This window comes from Meleagris gallopavo, chromosome 4, assembly GCF_905368555.1.
Source record: "Meleagris gallopavo chromosome 4, MGAL_WU_HG_1.1, whole genome shotgun sequence".
In the NCBI taxonomy this organism is placed as follows: domain Eukaryota; kingdom Metazoa; phylum Chordata; class Aves; order Galliformes; family Phasianidae; genus Meleagris; species Meleagris gallopavo.
In genome coordinates, this window is record NC_139407.1 from 25,648,012 (window position 1) to 25,665,574 (window position 17,563).

The window sequence follows — 17,563 nt, forward strand, 5'->3', positions numbered from 1 at the left end:
GGCACGGATTCCTTAAAAATATTCCAGAAGAACAGAAGTTCTGTGCCCACCCACATGACTTACATCTTTATTTTAAAAGCTTTGTTTTGTTTCTTCAATCAGTCAACTTCCTCCAGTGCCAGAGCCCAGAAGCAGAAATCACTGAATTAGAGCAAGGATCATTTCTTAGTAGAATGCACAGTAAGTTAACCAGAAAACACCAAAACAAAAACTATCCCAATATAGCAGAGGAACACACTACTCAATATTCTCTTTGTGTTTGTCTTTTAACCTTGCAAATCTGTTGGTCTCCCTTGCCAGAATATAACAGAACTCCAGTAGCTTGTAACTTGAATCAGTAACTTCATGCTTTCAAGTACTATTTCATATTTTTCTTGTGGGCTTTACCATCTTCCACAAAGCATGTGGACACACAGCCTAAATCTTATTGACTTAATGGGATGCAAATTGTCACGGGTGTTAGACACACAGAGCTGAAACTTCACATGTGCTATCAAGCTGGAAAACTATGTGCTCTTCCCTACTGCTTCAGTTTTACCTACAAATAAAAAGGTGGACTTCAAACTTAGCCAGGCTGAAGGTCACAGTATTAGAAAGAGTATCTGTGTGACTGAAGCCAAAATAAACCTTCTCTCCATTTTCTGTGGTATCCCAGATGTGTTTTTCAATCCTGGGAAAGTTGTGATAGCAGAACAACCACGACTCCCTTCGTCAGAACTGCATGAATCTTAAACAGTAAAATAATCTTCAGCTAAGACAGGTAGACAGAGCTAAAATAAAAGCTAGCAAACAGTGACAGACTTTTGCGGGATGCTTATTTTCATGCTTTAAACATCCATCTTTGGGTTAATATTAAGTAAAAGGAAATCATTGTCATTCCAAGATTTTTCCTTAAGCATACATTCCTTTACTCTTTAGTTCTTGTTGAAACAATACTAGAGTGGTTTCATTTTTCTATACTGCTTACATGTGCGTAAATACAGATAATACTTGGGGATTCCTCTAGCTGTTGAGATTGAGGAAAACTGAGTAACAAGTATGTACAAACATACCTGTCGGAGTCAAATCAGCAGTCTGTCTCTGGCAGCAGTGATGAGATGAGGAGAAAAGCCCATCTGCCTGTGGTCCATGGCCATTCTGCTCCTCTGCCATCCACAGATGTTTGGTGAGGAATGGCAGAGAACACATCACTGCCTTTTCTTCTTCATATCTTTTTTCAACAAGTGTGGGGAACAAGTTCATAAACGAGGGCTTTTCCCAAAGGTACCTGCATATGATTTGCCTATGGATCTCTTTTCCCCTCTCCCTCTTCCCACTCCCCCGAATGAGATCAGAGGTAGTAATTTTAGAATGTAATCTGATGGTGGATACTGACAGTACTTGATATCTCCTCTGTCTTTTTTTTTTGTGTGTGTGCTTTTAGATAGGAAGATGAAAAGAACTTAGCTACATTTTAGGACTGACTCCTGATGGGCTGGACTTTGTCTTGGTGGGAATATTTGACAGTTCACACTGCAAAAGACGAAACAACCAATGGCTTCAGAATCCATGGTCCCAGAGCAGGGAAAACAACATCCAGTGAAGGGAAAAAGGCGGCCACAGCAGCAGCAAACTCGATCTTCCAGCGGTGATGGTGAAGATGATATCTTTGTATTCGAAGCAAACGAGGCTTGGAAGGATTTCCACAGCTCTCTTCTCCACTTCTTTGAGGCTGGAGAGCTCTGTGATGTTACATTGAAGGTGACAAAGACCACCCACGTTCATTGTGTTTAACGATCTGAAGATTAACTTATAAATGTGTTGGAGATGGCAATGAGTTTGTGCAGGGGTATGGAAGCAACAGAATCCCTGTTTGAGCTGAGGCATTTCTAGATAAGCTCTTAGATTTCTTGTCATTTACGAAGGTCACAACTAAAATGTAAACAATTAAGATACTGACAATCCAAGAGAGCAGGTACATGACTCACCTCACCCAATTTGTCCTGTAAGGAAGTTCCCATGTTTGATTTATTTACTACTATGTCATTTCTGTGTGCTTCCAGCTCCTTGCAGCCTCTCTGTTCACCCACTGCGATCCCAAATTTTATCTGTAGTTTTGCATTCTGTGTTTCTGTGCTAGATCTTACCTGGCAAATAGGATTTCTGTAACAAATCTAACTTCCAGCATTCTCCTGGGCAATAAAAAATTCTCAATCACATTGTTCTACAACTGATCAAAGAGGAAACAAAAAGGAGGAAACTAGTTTTGTTATTCTTGCACAGTGTTATTTTAAATGCATTCTTTTCAGCTCAGCTTTTTATTACTTATGTCCTGATCACAGGAAATTTATAATTACCATTTGTAGCTGTGGTTGCCAGCACCTACAAACATAAAGTATTTCTTAGTTAAGTACTGCTTCTTTCTGCTACAACCTTGTCCTACTCTGGTGGTAAGGTTACAACTGAAATCTGCTTGGGAAATCTGCTTGCTGTCTAACATCAGCAGTATGAGGGAGACAGAGTTCATTTGTTTCAGCAAAATACAGAAGCTCAATGTATATTGGGCCCAAAAGTCTACCTTTTCAGCTTAACTGTCTTTTATAGCTGGAAGAAAATTACTGACACTGATGTTTCAGTTAAATAGTTTTGTTCTCTTTTTCTTAGGTTGGTACAAAGCTCATCTCCTGCCACAAACTGGTGCTGGCGTGTGTTATACCTTACTTCAGAGCCATGTTTCTTTCAGAAATGGCTGAAGCCAAGCAGACGTTGATTGAGATCAGGGACTTTGATGGCGATGCGATAGAAGACCTCGTGAAGTTTGTTTACTCTTCCCGGCTGACACTGACTGTGGATAATGTCCAGCCACTCCTGTATGCTGCTTGCATTCTTCAGGTGGAACTGGTAGCAAAGGCGTGCTGTGAATACATGAAGCTGCACTTCCATCCCTCCAACTGCCTGGCGGTCAGGTCATTCGCAGAGAGCCACAACCGCATTGACCTGATGGACATGGCCGATCAGTACGCCTGTGAACATTTTACTGAGGTGGTGGAGTGTGAAGACTTCGTGAGCGTCTCACCTCAGCACCTCCATAAACTGTTGTCCTCCAGCGACCTGAACATTGAAAACGAAAAGCAGGTTTACAGTGCTGCTATCAAGTGGCTGCTAGCCAATCCACAGCATCATGCCACGTGGCTGGATGAAATTCTCGCACAGGTAGGGCAGGCATCACTGATTTGGTTCTGTGTAAGCTGCTTTTACTTAGGAAGATTTTAAGAAGAAAAATGTTTGTAGCACTTGGTGCTTCGTCTTGTATTCACAGTTATGTATTGACAGTGCAAGCAGGTTAGGCCTTGGGAATGTCAGCACCAAGTTATGTTGCTCAGTCTCTGTCAAGAAAAAGATTACTTACTCTAAGGTCATCAGCAGAGGGAGGAAGGGGAAATCAACAAAAAGCCGCATCTGTGTCACAGCACAATATCCTTCGTTTTACACGCAACGAGGTGGAAAACACAGAGCCATCACTTCATGTGGCTCGATGTTACTACAGCCCATACGTAATTTCCCTTGCTGGTAAGCATTTGTACTTAGAAAGGAGAACAAGGCCGTTGAAGGGGTATAGTTAGATGGCTAGGGAGGCAAAACTGTAATGGAGATAAGTCATCAAGCGATGCTACTTCTAGAATGTTTGTATACATAAATAACAAAAGGCCAAGATTTTGCAGACCCTTTAAAGCTAGAGTTTTAAAGCTGCTGATTACCTGTAGGCTCCGAAAGGAGCATGCAGTTTAATCCCCTAGGCTTGTTAAGTGTTCATTGCTGAGAGAAACCTGTAATGGAGTCACAGGGTCACTTGGATGAACACCCAGAGTCCTTCCTGTCAAAACATGGACTGTTCCAATTAAGCTTTGCACGTGCTGATTATGGAAGCTTAAAATCAAGCATTTGAGATAGGAACCTGCCCTAAGGAGGAGGAGGAACACGTTGTGTGCTGCAGAGTGCCACATGCATCATAGTAAATGGGAGCAGCTGGGAGTCTCACAGCTGTCCCTGAACTCCACTGGGAACATGCTGCATTCATCCTGTTTGCATCATGGGAGTAACAGGTCTGCTAACATGGTGCTATTCTTGTCTTGACACATCATTTTTAATTTTTCCTTGTAAAAGATCACAACTGTTTAAACATTTTCAGTTTAAACAGTTCAGTTTTTGGTACAAAAAACCTCCTTTCAATATACAGGCCATGTAATTGGAGATTTTTAAAAGGATGCAGTTGATTTTTATAATAATCATTACATTTTTATAATAATAATTAAAATAGAATAAAATACATGAATATAATGTTAGCAGATTGATTAATAGCTTTGTTCATAGAAACCAGAGTCTGGAGCAAAGCACTGAAAAAGTAAAACCCTTACTGTAAGTAAGGGCTGTTCAGCAAGATATGTAGAGCTTAGAGTTGAATACAAGTTATTGCTAGCAGAAAGCAGGACTAGGCTTCCTAACAGTTGATACTACATGATGGTCACTCTTAGGGGCTTTCCTGTTATCATAGGTTCTGCATTTTCATCAGCCTGGAGTTCTTCATGCATCGTTAACCTCCCGAGTCTATTAGCAGGGCTGTGGCAGTGCTTTGAGTCAGCCTCAAATACACTAGTGCCGAAGTAAATGAAGAAACAGGGTTGAACCCAAGTGGTTTAGGAAGAACTGCAAGAGAGACCAACTTAGAGGCGAGGGCACTTGTGTAACAGCACTGTTCTGCTTCTCTGAAAAGCTCCTGAGATGCTGGGTTTGTCCTTCACCTTGCTGAGTTATCTGGGAGCTCATTGAAAGCAAGACACTGCTTTATTTCAGTTTGTCACCTTTCAGACCTGTCCCACTTGCTGGCCTTCCTTTTGACACCCCACTCTGATTGTCCTTTATATGCCTATTGCTTCTCCCAGAAGGACAAACGAAAGGTTTGCAGAAATGAATTCCTATGGGGAGGGAAGTTTCAAGGTGGTTTTTTGAGGCTGATCTCACTTCAGATCTGCTCTGTCCTTGGGATCGCTCCAGGCAGTGGCTGCTGGTAGTGGTCTCACCCAGGCAGCCTTGTCATCGAGCCTGACTACCAGCTCTTGTGAGGAAGGATAGAAAGAATTTGAGGAAAGAAACACCTTGGTAATAATGGCCATTAGGAAACTGAAATGTGTCTGTGCACTAACAACCTCGCAGTATCGACATCTGCCAGTACAGTTACATCCTTACAGTTCTCTCTCCTTTATGTTGCTGTGTCATCACACTATTTTCACATTAATCTTTTCAACAGACTTGAACCTTCTCCTGTTATTATATTTCAATGTGAACCTGATGCCAAGATTTTACAGTCTTGTTTGAAAAGACTGTACTTACTGCCTTGTACTCCTCTCTGCCACCCAGTCTGTCCTCTACTCCCTCCAGACTTTGGCAATTAGCTGTAACTGGTTGTTTCATTTTATCGCAAGGTCTGTCAAGCCCTCCCCAGAGAAGGGTATTCCTGCACCAGAAATACCTCCTTAAAAGACACTTAGTTCACCTTACAGGGTTTCCATTCTGGCTTGCCATTACCACACTAATCTGAAATGTGCTATCCCAGTAGAACTGCAGACCGTACTGTGACTGGCTCGGGAAGGAAGTGCTCACGCCCCCCTGGTATGGGCAGCTGCCCTTCTCCTTCCTCCACTGCAAAGGCATTTGCCTATAATCACAAATGGTTGCGGCAAATAATTGTCACCAGAAATAACCGTTTGTATTAGGGTTAGTCTGGAAAAGAAAACAAAAGCTGCTCTTCTTACTGAAGAGTGTGGGGCTGACAGTTGGCTTGCAAGTTGCAGTCCGTTACGTGTACGTCACTGTAAATGGTCAGTTCAGTTTAGCCAGTTACTCCAACTGTGTTCATTTCTGTCAGGTACGACTGCCTCTCTTGCCCATTTGTTTCCTTATGGGTGTTGTGGCAAAGGAAGAGATTGTCAAGCAGAATCTAAAATGTAGGGATTTGCTGGATGAAGCAAGAAACTACCACCTTCACCTGAGCAGCAGGGCAGTGCCAGACTTTGAATACTCCATTCGCACAACACCAAGGAAGCAAACTGCTGGTAATTAAATGTGTGTCTGATTATCCAGTATGGAGTGGTGTGGAGAAAAGGCAGTGCATCTGCATAGGACTAGTCAGCTTGGTGGAAGTGGATGTTAATGCATAACTGGGAAAGCCATTATGTCCCTCTGGTGATTAGGTTACGGGCTGCATTTACTGTACAGAATTTTGGCATTTTCTTTTTTAGAGCAGCATTTAATCTGATTGGCTAGAGCTGTTAAGAGCATTATGTGCAGGCAGTAAGCAAAAAGCTATACAGAAACCAGTGGACATACACCTTGTGGTGCCAGAAGGTTGAGCTAGCTGTTAAACTCCGCTTCGCCAACACCAAAAGCAAGTGATGCATGTTGGACTGCAAATTCTAATTTTTATGTTCAGTTAAGATGTAGCAATCAGTTTTTCTCCCTAAGCAAATCAGAAAAGAGCCTGTTTAAAATACACTCTGCTTTTAAAAGAGAGTAGACAGTTAATTGCCCTAAAAGCATGCCAAACAAATGCCAAAGTCCATCATCCCATATACAGGGCAATTACTGCGATCCTTGAAGTGAAATATGGCTTCTCCTGAAGTATGTAGTTTACCGTCTACTCCGCTGTAGAATTTTATCCCTATTTTCTCTGCTAGCTCTCTGGAAACCTCCTTTGTCTCCTCCAGGTGTACTGTTCTGTGTCGGTGGCAGAGGAGGATCAGGTGACCCATTTCGCAGCATCGAGTGTTACTCTATAAATAAGAACAGCTGGTTCTTCGGCCCTGAAATGAACAGCAGGAGAAGACACGTGGGTGTAATCTCTGTGGGAGGTCAGTAACCCTACTCAGGCAACCTTATTTAAAAGAGTTGCATGGCTTATCAGTTGAATATTCTTCGTTTTCATAAAGCTTATTCCCCATGAAGAGGAAACAATTCTAATATCTGAGAGCATGCTTACTGAAAAGCCATTACTTCCAATTGCACATAGCCTGATGCCTTAAGTGATTTAACCTTTTTCAAATCATTCCTAAAGAAATGGAGCTGCACAGCAGAGTAACCCAGAGCTTGCTAGTACTCATATGAGCTTCCTTCATACTTAAATCTGTACAGACCTGTCATTAAGACTGCGAGGACAGACCAACCTTTATTTTTGACTCCACAACTTCTGCCAGGCCAGCGCAGCTTAGTATCCATGATGCAACTCCCCTCTGCCCATGGTAGCCCCTGTGTTGCTGCAGAAGAGTGGAAATCTTTCCCTATAAAAATTGTGGAGAGCCTGAGGTAAACATCTGAAATTGACCTGGCCTGCACTACTTGAGTTCTGGGAAGATTCCCCGTTGATGCATCTCAAGATTTGTGTAAAATCTGTGATAAAACAGATCTCTGGTTGATTAGAGCATATAAAAGTGCAAAGTCCTTCCTTACTAAAAACCTGGTACTGAAAACCTTTAAAAACATGACCCCTGCGTTTGGGCTTGCTGCCCCACACATGTAAATGAAAACTGAAATGTTACCAAGCAACCTCCGTATCCAAATATGCATATGCCTTTCAGGTAGAGTTTATGCAGTGGGTGGACATGATGGAAATGAACATTTAGGAAGCATGGAAGTGTTTGATCCTCTCACAAACAAATGGATGATTAAAGCATCAATGAACACAAAGAGGTATGTGTGTCATGATCCAGCATGGTACAAAGTTTAAGTCCTACTCCGTGATACATCATTTCTTGCTACTGCTGAAAACCTGTTTGTTCTGTCTTTATACAAGTTTCCAAACTTTGCTATTTTTAGGATTTTTTTTCTACGTTCTGACTTAAATACTATGCTTATCTTCTGCAGAGCAAACAAAAATCTGCGTCACACGCTTGCATATATCACATATTTGCACAAACACAAAGTTTTGTGTAATATACTAAGTGTTTCAGTGCAGAACTACAAAATCCCCCTCTTGAGGGAGAACCCCTGGCTGCTAATGTGGATTATGCTTTTTTGCTTTCTAATGCCACTCTCAGCCATTTTTGGGGGGTTTTTTGTTGGATGACTGGCTTCAGAAATGAAGAGAAGCTTTTCTGTTGCAACTGTGCTTATATTCTGATAACAGATAAAGTTTCAGAAACTGGTTAAGTGGTTTTGTGGTATTTTATCTCTTTTAAACAATGATAGTTCCACCAGCATGTGTGTAGTAAAATGCTTCACAGCCAGGGAACGTCTTCCTTCTGGCAAGGTTCAGTTCTGGATTTCTATGACATTTCTTAATCAGGAAGCTGGGCAGAGCCTTGCCCACACCCTGCTTCTCCAGCAAAAGGAGATGGTCCTAGAACACCTTCTGGAGAGAAAACTGCACGTTACCTTACACTCTGTGCAGTAACACGAGGATTTTCTCAATAATTTCTCTAATGAGAATACATTTCATTTCACTGTACTGACTGCACTTTGAGTACTGATAAATCTCACAAAAAAATCTCCACTTATTTCAACGTACACTTAATAAAAATCAGAATTCAGTGATCTAGTTCAAGCACAGGTTTGTCTTTTAGAATGTACTTATTGCCCCTGGAAAGTTAATTCCCAAGTCATAGGCACAGCTATACCAACAAAGCTAAAACCAGCAGATACATCAAATAAGATCAGAGATGGAAGATTCAGTACCGAGGAATAGCAATCCAGTAACTGGGAAAACCTCAAATATCCAAATGCTTGAAAAGAAGACTTGGACCTTTGATGACATGCAGTTAAAACAAGATACTGCATGCCCTCTTGCCTTTTTTCCTCTTTTCTTTTTCAAACCAGAGCTCCCTCTTTTTGCAGTCTAAAAATATTCTAGCTGCAGCAGTGCTGTTTGTTGATGACCAGGATGTACAGCTGAAACTGAGGTGAAGATAAAACACTAATGGGATGCCGCAGACACTAGAAAGACTTTTTGGATAATGATGCGACACTGCCATCAGTGTGCAGAGGGTTGGTCACACTTACGGATCAGTATTACAAACCCATTACTTCATTACTTTTTTCCCATTACTTTGAAAGTCTTACCGGTCAGTTAATGTTGCACCTGATGTCTTTCCCATCCCCTTTAAGGATATGCACTGAGGCATTGATTCTGTGGTTCTCTTAGGAGAGGAATTGCTCTTGCTTCCCTCGGCGGCCCCATTTATGCAATAGGAGGTCTAGATGACAACACATGCTTCAGTGATGTGGAAAGATACGACATCGAGTCCGATCGATGGAGTGCGATAGCCCCCATGAACACGCCCCGGGGGGGAGTTGGCTCCGTAGCCCTCATGGTGAGTTTGTTTCCTCTCAGGTCAGGGCCAGGATCCAGGGCTGCTTTTCAAGTATTACGTAAGTTTTCTAAACAAACTTTCCCTATGCAACTTTTTCAGAACCACGTCTACGCTGTGGGTGGCAACGATGGCATAGCGTCTCTTTCCAGTGTGGAGAAATACGATCCCCATTTGGACAAGTGGATGGAAGTGAAAGAGATGGGCCAGCGAAGAGCCGGCAACGGCGTCAGTGAGCTCCACGGTTGCCTGTATGTTGTCGGTGAGTAGGCCAGGGGCACTGTGTTGGACAGAGCTGTTCTGTACGATGTGCTCCTGTGCAGGAGAAGAAAGCACAACGAGGACATGCTTGAACACCAGAGTGGTAGCCAGGAAATAAGAAGTTTAGCTTGCCCACACCAATGGGAACACATTACTGAAGTCATTCTTATTCAAGGATTTGTTTCCTACTTTCGTTTTCAGCAGTGGCTTATTTTGAAAGTACCGCAAGAGCATGTTGACAGAGGAGAGACCTGTTGGATTAATTTTCAGGTGGCTTTAAGATTTGGTTAAAAACGTAGACCTGGGGTACTAACCCACTGCATGCTAAGAAAAGCCCTGTAATGCACATCTGGGCTATCACCATCACTGGAAGTGGCCAGATATCAGTATATGGTGACTCTTTGCAGGTGGCTTCGATGACAACTCGCCACTGAGCTCCGTGGAGCGCTTTGACCCACGCAGTGACAAATGGGAATACGTCGCAGAGCTTACAACCCCAAGGGGGGGAGTTGGCATCGCAACACTGATGGGCAGAATTTTTGCAGTTGGAGGTCACAATGGCAACGCGTACCTGAATACTGTGGAAGCATTTGATCCCATAGTTAACAGGTAATTCTCTTTTTTTATTTGGCCTAAGAAAGCGATCATATCCGCCTGTATGGAACTCAGCGTAACAGAAGCAGTGTACAGTAATTGAGTAATACTCACATAAGCGATGTGGGAGTGCTGCTCATGTCACTAGTTCCTTCTTGAAATAATTAAGCACATCCTCCTCCCTCTTCCTCCTCCTGGCCGTCCCTCGTCCTGTTATCTTCATTCAGTGAGAATCTGTGTTCCTGTGGTGGATCCAATCTGTTCTTACACAAAACTTACTGGAGAAATAATGAGAATAAATGAACAAAGTGTATCTTTATGCACTTAATAACTAGGTTCTATAATAGAATTTCAGATCCTGGAAATAAATACTTTAGGTTGCTCAGAAAGGACACAAACTTACTTGTCTTTTTCTCCTTTGCTCTGTTCTCCAGGTGGGAACTCGTTGGCTCTGTGTCACACTGCAGAGCTGGGGCAGGCGTTGCCGTGTGCGCCTGCCTCAGCAGCCAGATCCGTGATGTGGGCCAAGGATCCAGCAATGTAGTTGACTGCATGTGAACTCAGCTGCCTCCTCCAAATTCCACGAGAACAATCATACAGAAGCACTGCAGAGCTTTTAAATATGGTGGTTTGTGTGGTAGGTTAAGAAACACAGCACGGTTTCCTTGTGAAAATGTTACCATCTGTGACTTTTAAGCTTTTGGTGGCTTTTTGACAATAGCAGTGCAGAAGAGCCTGTGAAAATGTGGGACAGCAGTGTGACTTACAGGAGAAAACCTGCTGAGAGCTGTAGTTAAAGAGCCATTTGAGGCAGCTGTTGCAGGGACTCACTGAACTGCAAACCAGGCGTGGACAGGTGAGGAGTGAGCAGTGGGCAGCATCGCTAAGCCTCACCTGACAGCCCTGCTGTGTGTTTCCTGAAGGACTGGAGTGCCATTTATTGACATAACTAACTTATTATCAGGAATGCAATCTTAAAACATTTCCTAATCATAAAAGAACTCTGAAACAGAGCTTTTCAGGTTCTCCCTGAGCTAACTGGATACAGATGTTAACTGCCCCTGCTGTGGGACTGCTGGCTGTGGAAGAGATGGCAGCACTCATCCTGGACCTGCCTCTCAAGTGCTCCCTCAGCCCCACACACCTGTTAGAAAGCTGAAAAGACTCTCAAAGCCTGAGCATAGTGACTGGAATACTGACATTCTTTTATCCTCAATAAAATCTATAGTAATGACTCTCTAAAAGGTTCCGTCTATGGAGAAATCAATCCCAAAGTAACAGCTGAAGGCTTCAGTGGTCTCTGAATCCCTTTTGTCATAGGAAAGGGACACGCACAGAAGAATTTGCAGTGTTCCGTTGAGAGCTTTAAGTGCAAGTCTAGCTGTCAAGCCCAGCTTCAGGATACAGTAACAAATGTGGGGTAACAGTTGAGGTCCTAGGTCCTTAGGATTATTCAGCCAAAAAAATCTCATCAAAACAGGTACTGCAGTTGAAGCTTTCAATCAGCAGCAGGAAGAATGAAAAAAAAGCAATACTTTGATCAAGGACTAAAACAGGAACTCGGCACTGAGCAGAGGCGACACGGTCACAAACCTTGACTGCAAGGTCACATCTGGCTGGAAAGACCTCAGCATCCTGTTCTTGCCCAAGCACGCATTGAGCAGGGACTGATAGCTGTCTGTGACCACAACCCCAAGTTTCTGCCTTGTTCAGGTGACAGGAGAGCAGCAAATGTCTTTGCCTTCAGTAACAGGAACTGGGTGGGTTTTAAGGTTCCTTCCAACCCAAGCCATGCTGTGGTTTTGTGATTCTATGAAATGAAGCCTTATATTTTCATTTAGGCTGAATTGACTTGTAAAACAAATCTCTGTGTCGCTGCAGCACCATGTGCTGCAAACCCAAGTACTTCATTCCAGATGCTCCACTATGTTTTGCTGGCTGTTTCTGCCACATCTGTATTTGTTTTCTAAACTTCTGCATGGTTTCTTGACTGGAGCTGGCAGAAAGCACAGCATTCCTAGCCAGGAGATTAAACTAACATTTGTAATTCTTTCCTGGCTCTGTCATCAGGCTTGATGCTGCTGTCACCTCCCAGCGTTTTTGGATGCAGTGCTTTGGCTTCCAATTTGAAAGCTGTTCCAGCACCAAAACCAAGTCCACAGGCAGCTGCATAACTGCAGCCATCTGACTGCAGTCAGATGTGGACAAACAGCATCCACGTAGACAGGCACCTGCTGGTCTGAACCACAGATCACCCAACTGGTCCTCCTCCTGACACATCTGTGCTGTGCAGGCTTCAGAGAGGCAAGCCAGTGTGCCCTCCATCAAAGCCTGTCAGAGGGGAAAAAAAGGCAGTTAAAAAGAAAAAAAGAGATGTGATGTGGGCAGGAATCTGTGCTGCACAAATGCTCACAGCTGAGCTTACACAGCTGTGCAGCAGCCCTCAATCCCAACCCACTTCTGTGATCTCCAGCCCCTAGGGCCAGCCTGCTGCTGTCAGCTGTCTGTTAGCAGGTTAACTAACATTAATTAATTAACCTTTGTTAAGATTCTTGCTGAACAAAGGTCAAAGCTGAGGGCATATGGCCCGTAAAACATGCCCACCTCTCACCAAGAGGGATGTGATCTGCAAGCATGCGTCGATGTTTGCGGAAGCAATGCTTAGGGATGCAGGCCATCAGGACATCGGATCTCGGAGTCAGTGTTCAATCCAGCAAGATGGGGTGTTCCATGCTGCTCTCTTCCTCCCAAAGGCCACAGCGAGGCAGGGGCAGCAGCCGCAGCCACAGCCACACACGGGTGCCCCCAGGGAAATGCGCAGGGGAGCAGAGCAGAGCCGAGGCTGTGGTCACTCAGCTCTGGATTGCTGAAACAAGAAATTCCACCCCCCGGCAGCTTGTTTGTCATTTTGCCATTAGAGATTGCGTCACCATCTCTTTCACTGGAAGAATTTAAAAACAAGCAAGTCAAAATTCATTTGTTTTAATTATATATAAACTCTGTCTTTATATATCCATAGACACACACACACAGCAGTTCATCCCCCAGTACAGAAGACAGACAAAAAGATCTTTGACACAATTTTTCTGGAGGGAACTTTACCTGGTTTTTCTTTCCCCAAACTGTCACGGATCCCCTGTGCCCTTCTCTCGGCCGGGATCCTGTCAGGCAGTACTCAGCAACATTCAAAGCTTACTTTAAGGACATCTCCACTGAGAATTGTTGTGTTTCACATGCACTTTAAAATGTTGAGCAAGATAGGGTTAAAAAAAAAAAAAAAAAAGCTGAATCACAGCGATGACATTTGAAATCCTCTCTCCATCTCAGCAGTTCCGTTCTGAGCAGCCAGGAGTGCCAAAAGGTGCTGGGCTCCACGCAGCTCCCAGGAATGCCTCGCGAATGTAGGAGTGGGATAGAACAAAGCCATCAAGCCGGGCTGAACAGAAGCATGGTTGAACAGAAGCATTCTGATGCAAAACGCTAGACCCAAAGAAAAGCCTGACCTCAGCAACACTGGGGGAAAGGAAAGAAGCCCCACAGGACTTCCAGGGGCCTTGTGCCTCAACACAACACACCCCAGAGCAACAGCAGCAGCATGTTGTAGATGTGCATACAAACCCTTGGGTGGGGAATACTAATTTTTGGAAACACATTCAGAAATGCTGACAGTGGCCCAGGAACGCTGTTGATTTTGATTATTAACAGTGCCATTAATATAAAGCAAGCGTGAGCTGCCAGAGAGAGATCCAAGTGAGATCACAATCAACTCTCATGCAGCTGCTTTGCCAAAAACTGTTGCCTCTGAAAAGGGTAAGCAAAGCCAAAGAAAGAAAGACAGCTAACCCAGAATAGATAACAGATCTCAAAATAAAATACACATGGCTGCAAAATCAGGTTTGGTAAACAATGGTTCAATAAACAACCAAACCACCCAGCTCCATCCTGCTCCAAGCATCAATTGCTTCCAGCAAACCATGTTTGCAAATGTGACACCAAGTTCCTCTCACCTCATCCACAGCTGAAAACTGCACCAGGTGCTTCACATTTCAAGTTTTGTCTAACTGGCTGTTTCTTCTACGTATTCCAATTTGAATTTTGCCCTTAGGATTTTAAATGTGCAGTGAAAAAGTGCATTGACCTAAAAAAAATCTGTTTCCATACACAATATCTGTAACAGCAACATAGCCAGCAAGCATTTCAAACAGGATCCAGTATTCTGAACGCTTCAGATGCTACATCAAAAACCACATCCATTAGCAGCAAACACGATAGGTACAAAGCAAAGCATTGCAGAAAAGATCTGAATTAAACACGTATCCCAGCAGCGCGGAGAGGTGAAATCGCTCTTCCTGGGAGCAAAGACATTCACCATCACCAAACAAAGCAGATGGCAGACAGCAATTTCTCTCCCAGAAGCTGAGAACACAAGGACTCTGGCAACGACTCACAACAGATGGGCTACTTCATGTATTGTTTATTACCCACATGAGCGAATGACCACGTCGGACACTCCGTCTCACACAGGGCAGAGGTTATGTACAAGAGGGACACGTGTCCCTAAAATAAGGTGTACAGGTTTGTAATGAGAACCGAGATGGAAGGGAGAAAACCAAACACAAGGACATTGCAATCAGACTTTGACCTTCAGGTACAGAAGAGATCTCTGTCTCCATGGAAGTGGGGCTTTTCAACTCTTAAATAAATGACATCTTAAAAATAGAACATTTAACAATTCAAACACATCATTATTTTTTCTAAATAAATATTGCGTGGAAATGATGCTGCGTTGCCACCACAGCCTCCTCTCCTTCAGGGACTCAACCATCACCTCTAATTTTCCTTGGATGCATGGTTTTGTTTCCTAGTGGCAAATCCTTTTTTTTTTTCTTCCCATTTTTTAAAGGGCCTGAACAGACTCAGGTGAAAACTATGGGCATCTTTCCCTAACCCTCGCGGGCCTCTCACCTGGCTCATGATGGAAATGCGATGGCTTTCTGAAAATTAGCTCCAATTTAAGCAGTCTCTTCTACCAACAGAAAGAAAACGCTGCTTCCACCCACCCCCTGGATTTGAAATGAGAGCCCCTGTTCCACCTTCCAGCTGCTTCCGCAACAACTGCACTCCCTGCCCTCTTCCTCAGCTAGAGCACTTGGACACAGCCTTGCTGCAAGGCGAAATCAGAAAGCAGCAGCAACCCTCCACTCTGCATGCCAGGAGCAAGCAGGCTCCCAGTCACTCCCTCCCACTTCCCGAGGCAGCTTATCCCCGAAATGCACTAAGGCTTTTAATAAAGTGAACATAGGACAACTCAAAGGTGCATCTCTGGCACAGCATTGCTGGGCTAGCCCATGGCAGGGGGAAGCCGCTCCTGCAGGACTATGTTTGATAATGCAGACCCCCCGTATTTGCTGCGGATTCTTGTGAGCCTCCAAACTCCCAGCAGGTGTTTTGCAAGGGGTTAGTGCTGCACTTGCAGACCTGCTCCTCCACCCTGAAATGCTGGAGGGAAATGGAGCTAACTCACCAGAGATACGTTCTTCCCTGTAAGCACAATTTATTTTGGGATATCGTCCTCTTCACCACTCCCACAGCTGGGAGGGATGTGAGGTGACCAGAGGGCTAAGGCACACTATCAGATATGAGGATGGCAGGATGCTGCTGTCATGCAACAGGAAATCTTTGGGTACAGATGGCTGTTTTCCTACAAGTGCTGTGGATGCTGCCTTCACTGCTACTGCCACCTGCCAAATCACAATTCCAAATATGCAACTCCTGACAAGGACAAAGGCTTGCAAACACCTCGCTATTCCCTTTTGTGTTCCCTTGAAGACAGGTTCCATGTCCCTGGGCCCACTCTGTGGTTTAGCTGAGGTAGAGTACACGGTTACCTCCCACATGAAGGGCACTTGATTTTGGTATCCACATCCTGTTCCTGGATATTCACTAGGACCAGCAAGGGCTGCAGGCCAACATGCAAACACAGGACTCACCTTGTGCCCCATGAGGCCAGGTGGCCTCTTCTTGTCCCACCTCTCCCACCCAAAGCAGTGCTCAAGTGAGCACAGTGACCCAAGACAGCCCTCCATCTGTCCATTCCCCCTGAATGGGCACAGCGTGAGTGGACGAGGTGTCCTCAGCAGGAGCAACATCCCTCCGTCGCAGGGCCAATACTGAGCCCCAGCTGCATTTGGCTTCCACAGCTGAAACCGAGTGAGACGGTGAGCAACTTCATGTTAGGCTGTGTGCCAGGTGACTTTGGAAGTGGACGTGCAGCACAGGTGGCAGGGTGTCATCAGTGCAGCTGCTGGCAGGCAATGCATGTGAGTGAGACTGGGGCCGGTGAGGCAGAGCACTCTGCTGTCTGTACCACATTGTTACGGTGATGGGGATGCCACTCGCCATCCAAAAACAAAGATCCAACATGATGGACTGCACCCATGCTCGCAAATACACTCATTTCACATCTCTTTCAGGCACACAACCATTGCAGACTGTGGTGTGTTGCATAATAACTTCTGGAGGCAGATTTCCTTCTTGTCGGCACTTCTTCAGGTGTGATTATTGTCCTGCTGGTTATTCGTAATAGAAATGTTTTTAGACCATCAACACATAGAGCCACTCAGACGATTCATTGCACTTCACCATTTTAAACGAAGGCGCCATCAATGCTGAGGCCTTCCTCTGTCTCTTCTTTTCCAAGGCAACAAAATGCTACCCTAAAAATAAAGTTCATTTTTTTCCAGTGTAACCAGATTACTTCACCTTTATTTATTTCCCTTGCAGGTGCTTTGTATCCAATGATTCAGCAAGCCAGAGTGTTTCTGAAGCTTCCAAAGTGCAAAAGAGTTCAAGGTACTTAGCCACCATGAGCACCGGTTAAGGCGTACTTGTGTTCAGTCTCAGCCAATGTAAACCCTGTCTAGTGTAGTGTACCATTTCGGTCATGCTACTGGTCAGTGCCAGAGGGCACACCGCTGTGCTGAGTTCAGCAAAAAACTCTGCAAAATGATTAGAGAGAGAAAACGGTTGGTTGATTTCACGCAACAGGCACAGCATGTTTGGCAATACATCCCTTCACCCCAAAACACCATGTGTGTGATGAACAACAGCACTACGAGCACTATGTGGGCTGACTGGTTGCAGACTGAGCTGTGTCCACACTGGGGCTGTTGCCTGTCCACCACTGTTTGTGTCATGGGACAACAAAACAGTATTTTTAACAGTAAAACTATAAAATGCGAGACCCAGACAGGCTGAGAATTGGGCAGAGAGGAACATGATGAGTTTCAACAGGGGTATGTCCTGCACCTGGGGAGGAATAACTGCACGTATGGGTACAGGCTGGGGGCTGACCTGCTGAAGAGGAGCTCTGT

The 17,563-nt window shown here is 44.4% G+C and overlaps 2 protein-coding genes across 8 annotated transcripts in view; one reads left to right on the forward strand and one right to left on the reverse strand.

Annotated features, from left to right (window-relative positions):
* The first annotated feature begins 32 nt into the window (after positions 1 to 32).
* On the forward strand, positions 33 to 11,434 carry KLHL8 (kelch like family member 8). 2 transcript variants are annotated; one of them, XM_003205571.5, is made up of 10 exons: positions 33 to 180; positions 1,424 to 1,740; positions 2,644 to 3,192; positions 5,903 to 6,089; positions 6,741 to 6,884; positions 7,608 to 7,719; positions 9,170 to 9,338; positions 9,438 to 9,597; positions 10,004 to 10,205; positions 10,625 to 11,434. In XM_003205571.5, exons 2-10 carry the CDS (start codon positions 1,534 to 1,536, stop codon positions 10,746 to 10,748), a joined length of 1,854 nt encoding a protein of 617 aa, XP_003205619.1. In that variant the 5' UTR covers positions 33 to 180; positions 1,424 to 1,533; the 3' UTR covers positions 10,749 to 11,434. The 2 variants fall into 2 exon arrangements, with proteins under 2 accessions (XP_003205619.1, XP_085078652.1); XM_085222526.1 differs by having other exon boundaries at positions 9,170 to 9,597.
* AFF1 (ALF transcription elongation factor 1) overlaps positions 6,442 to 17,563 on the reverse strand; it is a 62,773-nt gene continuing 51,651 nt past the window's right edge. For 2 of the 6 annotated variants that reach the window (XM_085222521.1, XM_010709723.4), the window contains exons 21-24: positions 10,594 to 17,188; positions 10,305 to 10,468; positions 9,088 to 9,650; positions 6,442 to 6,836 (exon numbers count right to left, since the gene is read on the reverse strand). In XM_085222521.1, coding sequence (XP_085078647.1) covers positions 17,067 to 17,188 — 122 coding nt within the window. In that variant the 3' untranslated portion in view covers positions 6,442 to 6,836; positions 9,088 to 9,650; positions 10,305 to 10,468; positions 10,594 to 17,066. Of the gene's footprint in view, positions 6,837 to 7,196; positions 7,311 to 9,087; positions 9,651 to 10,304; positions 10,469 to 10,593; positions 17,189 to 17,563 lie in introns of all 6 variants that reach the window. The other 4 variants (XM_085222525.1, XM_085222522.1, XM_085222524.1 and 1 more) reach the window with 4 other exon arrangements.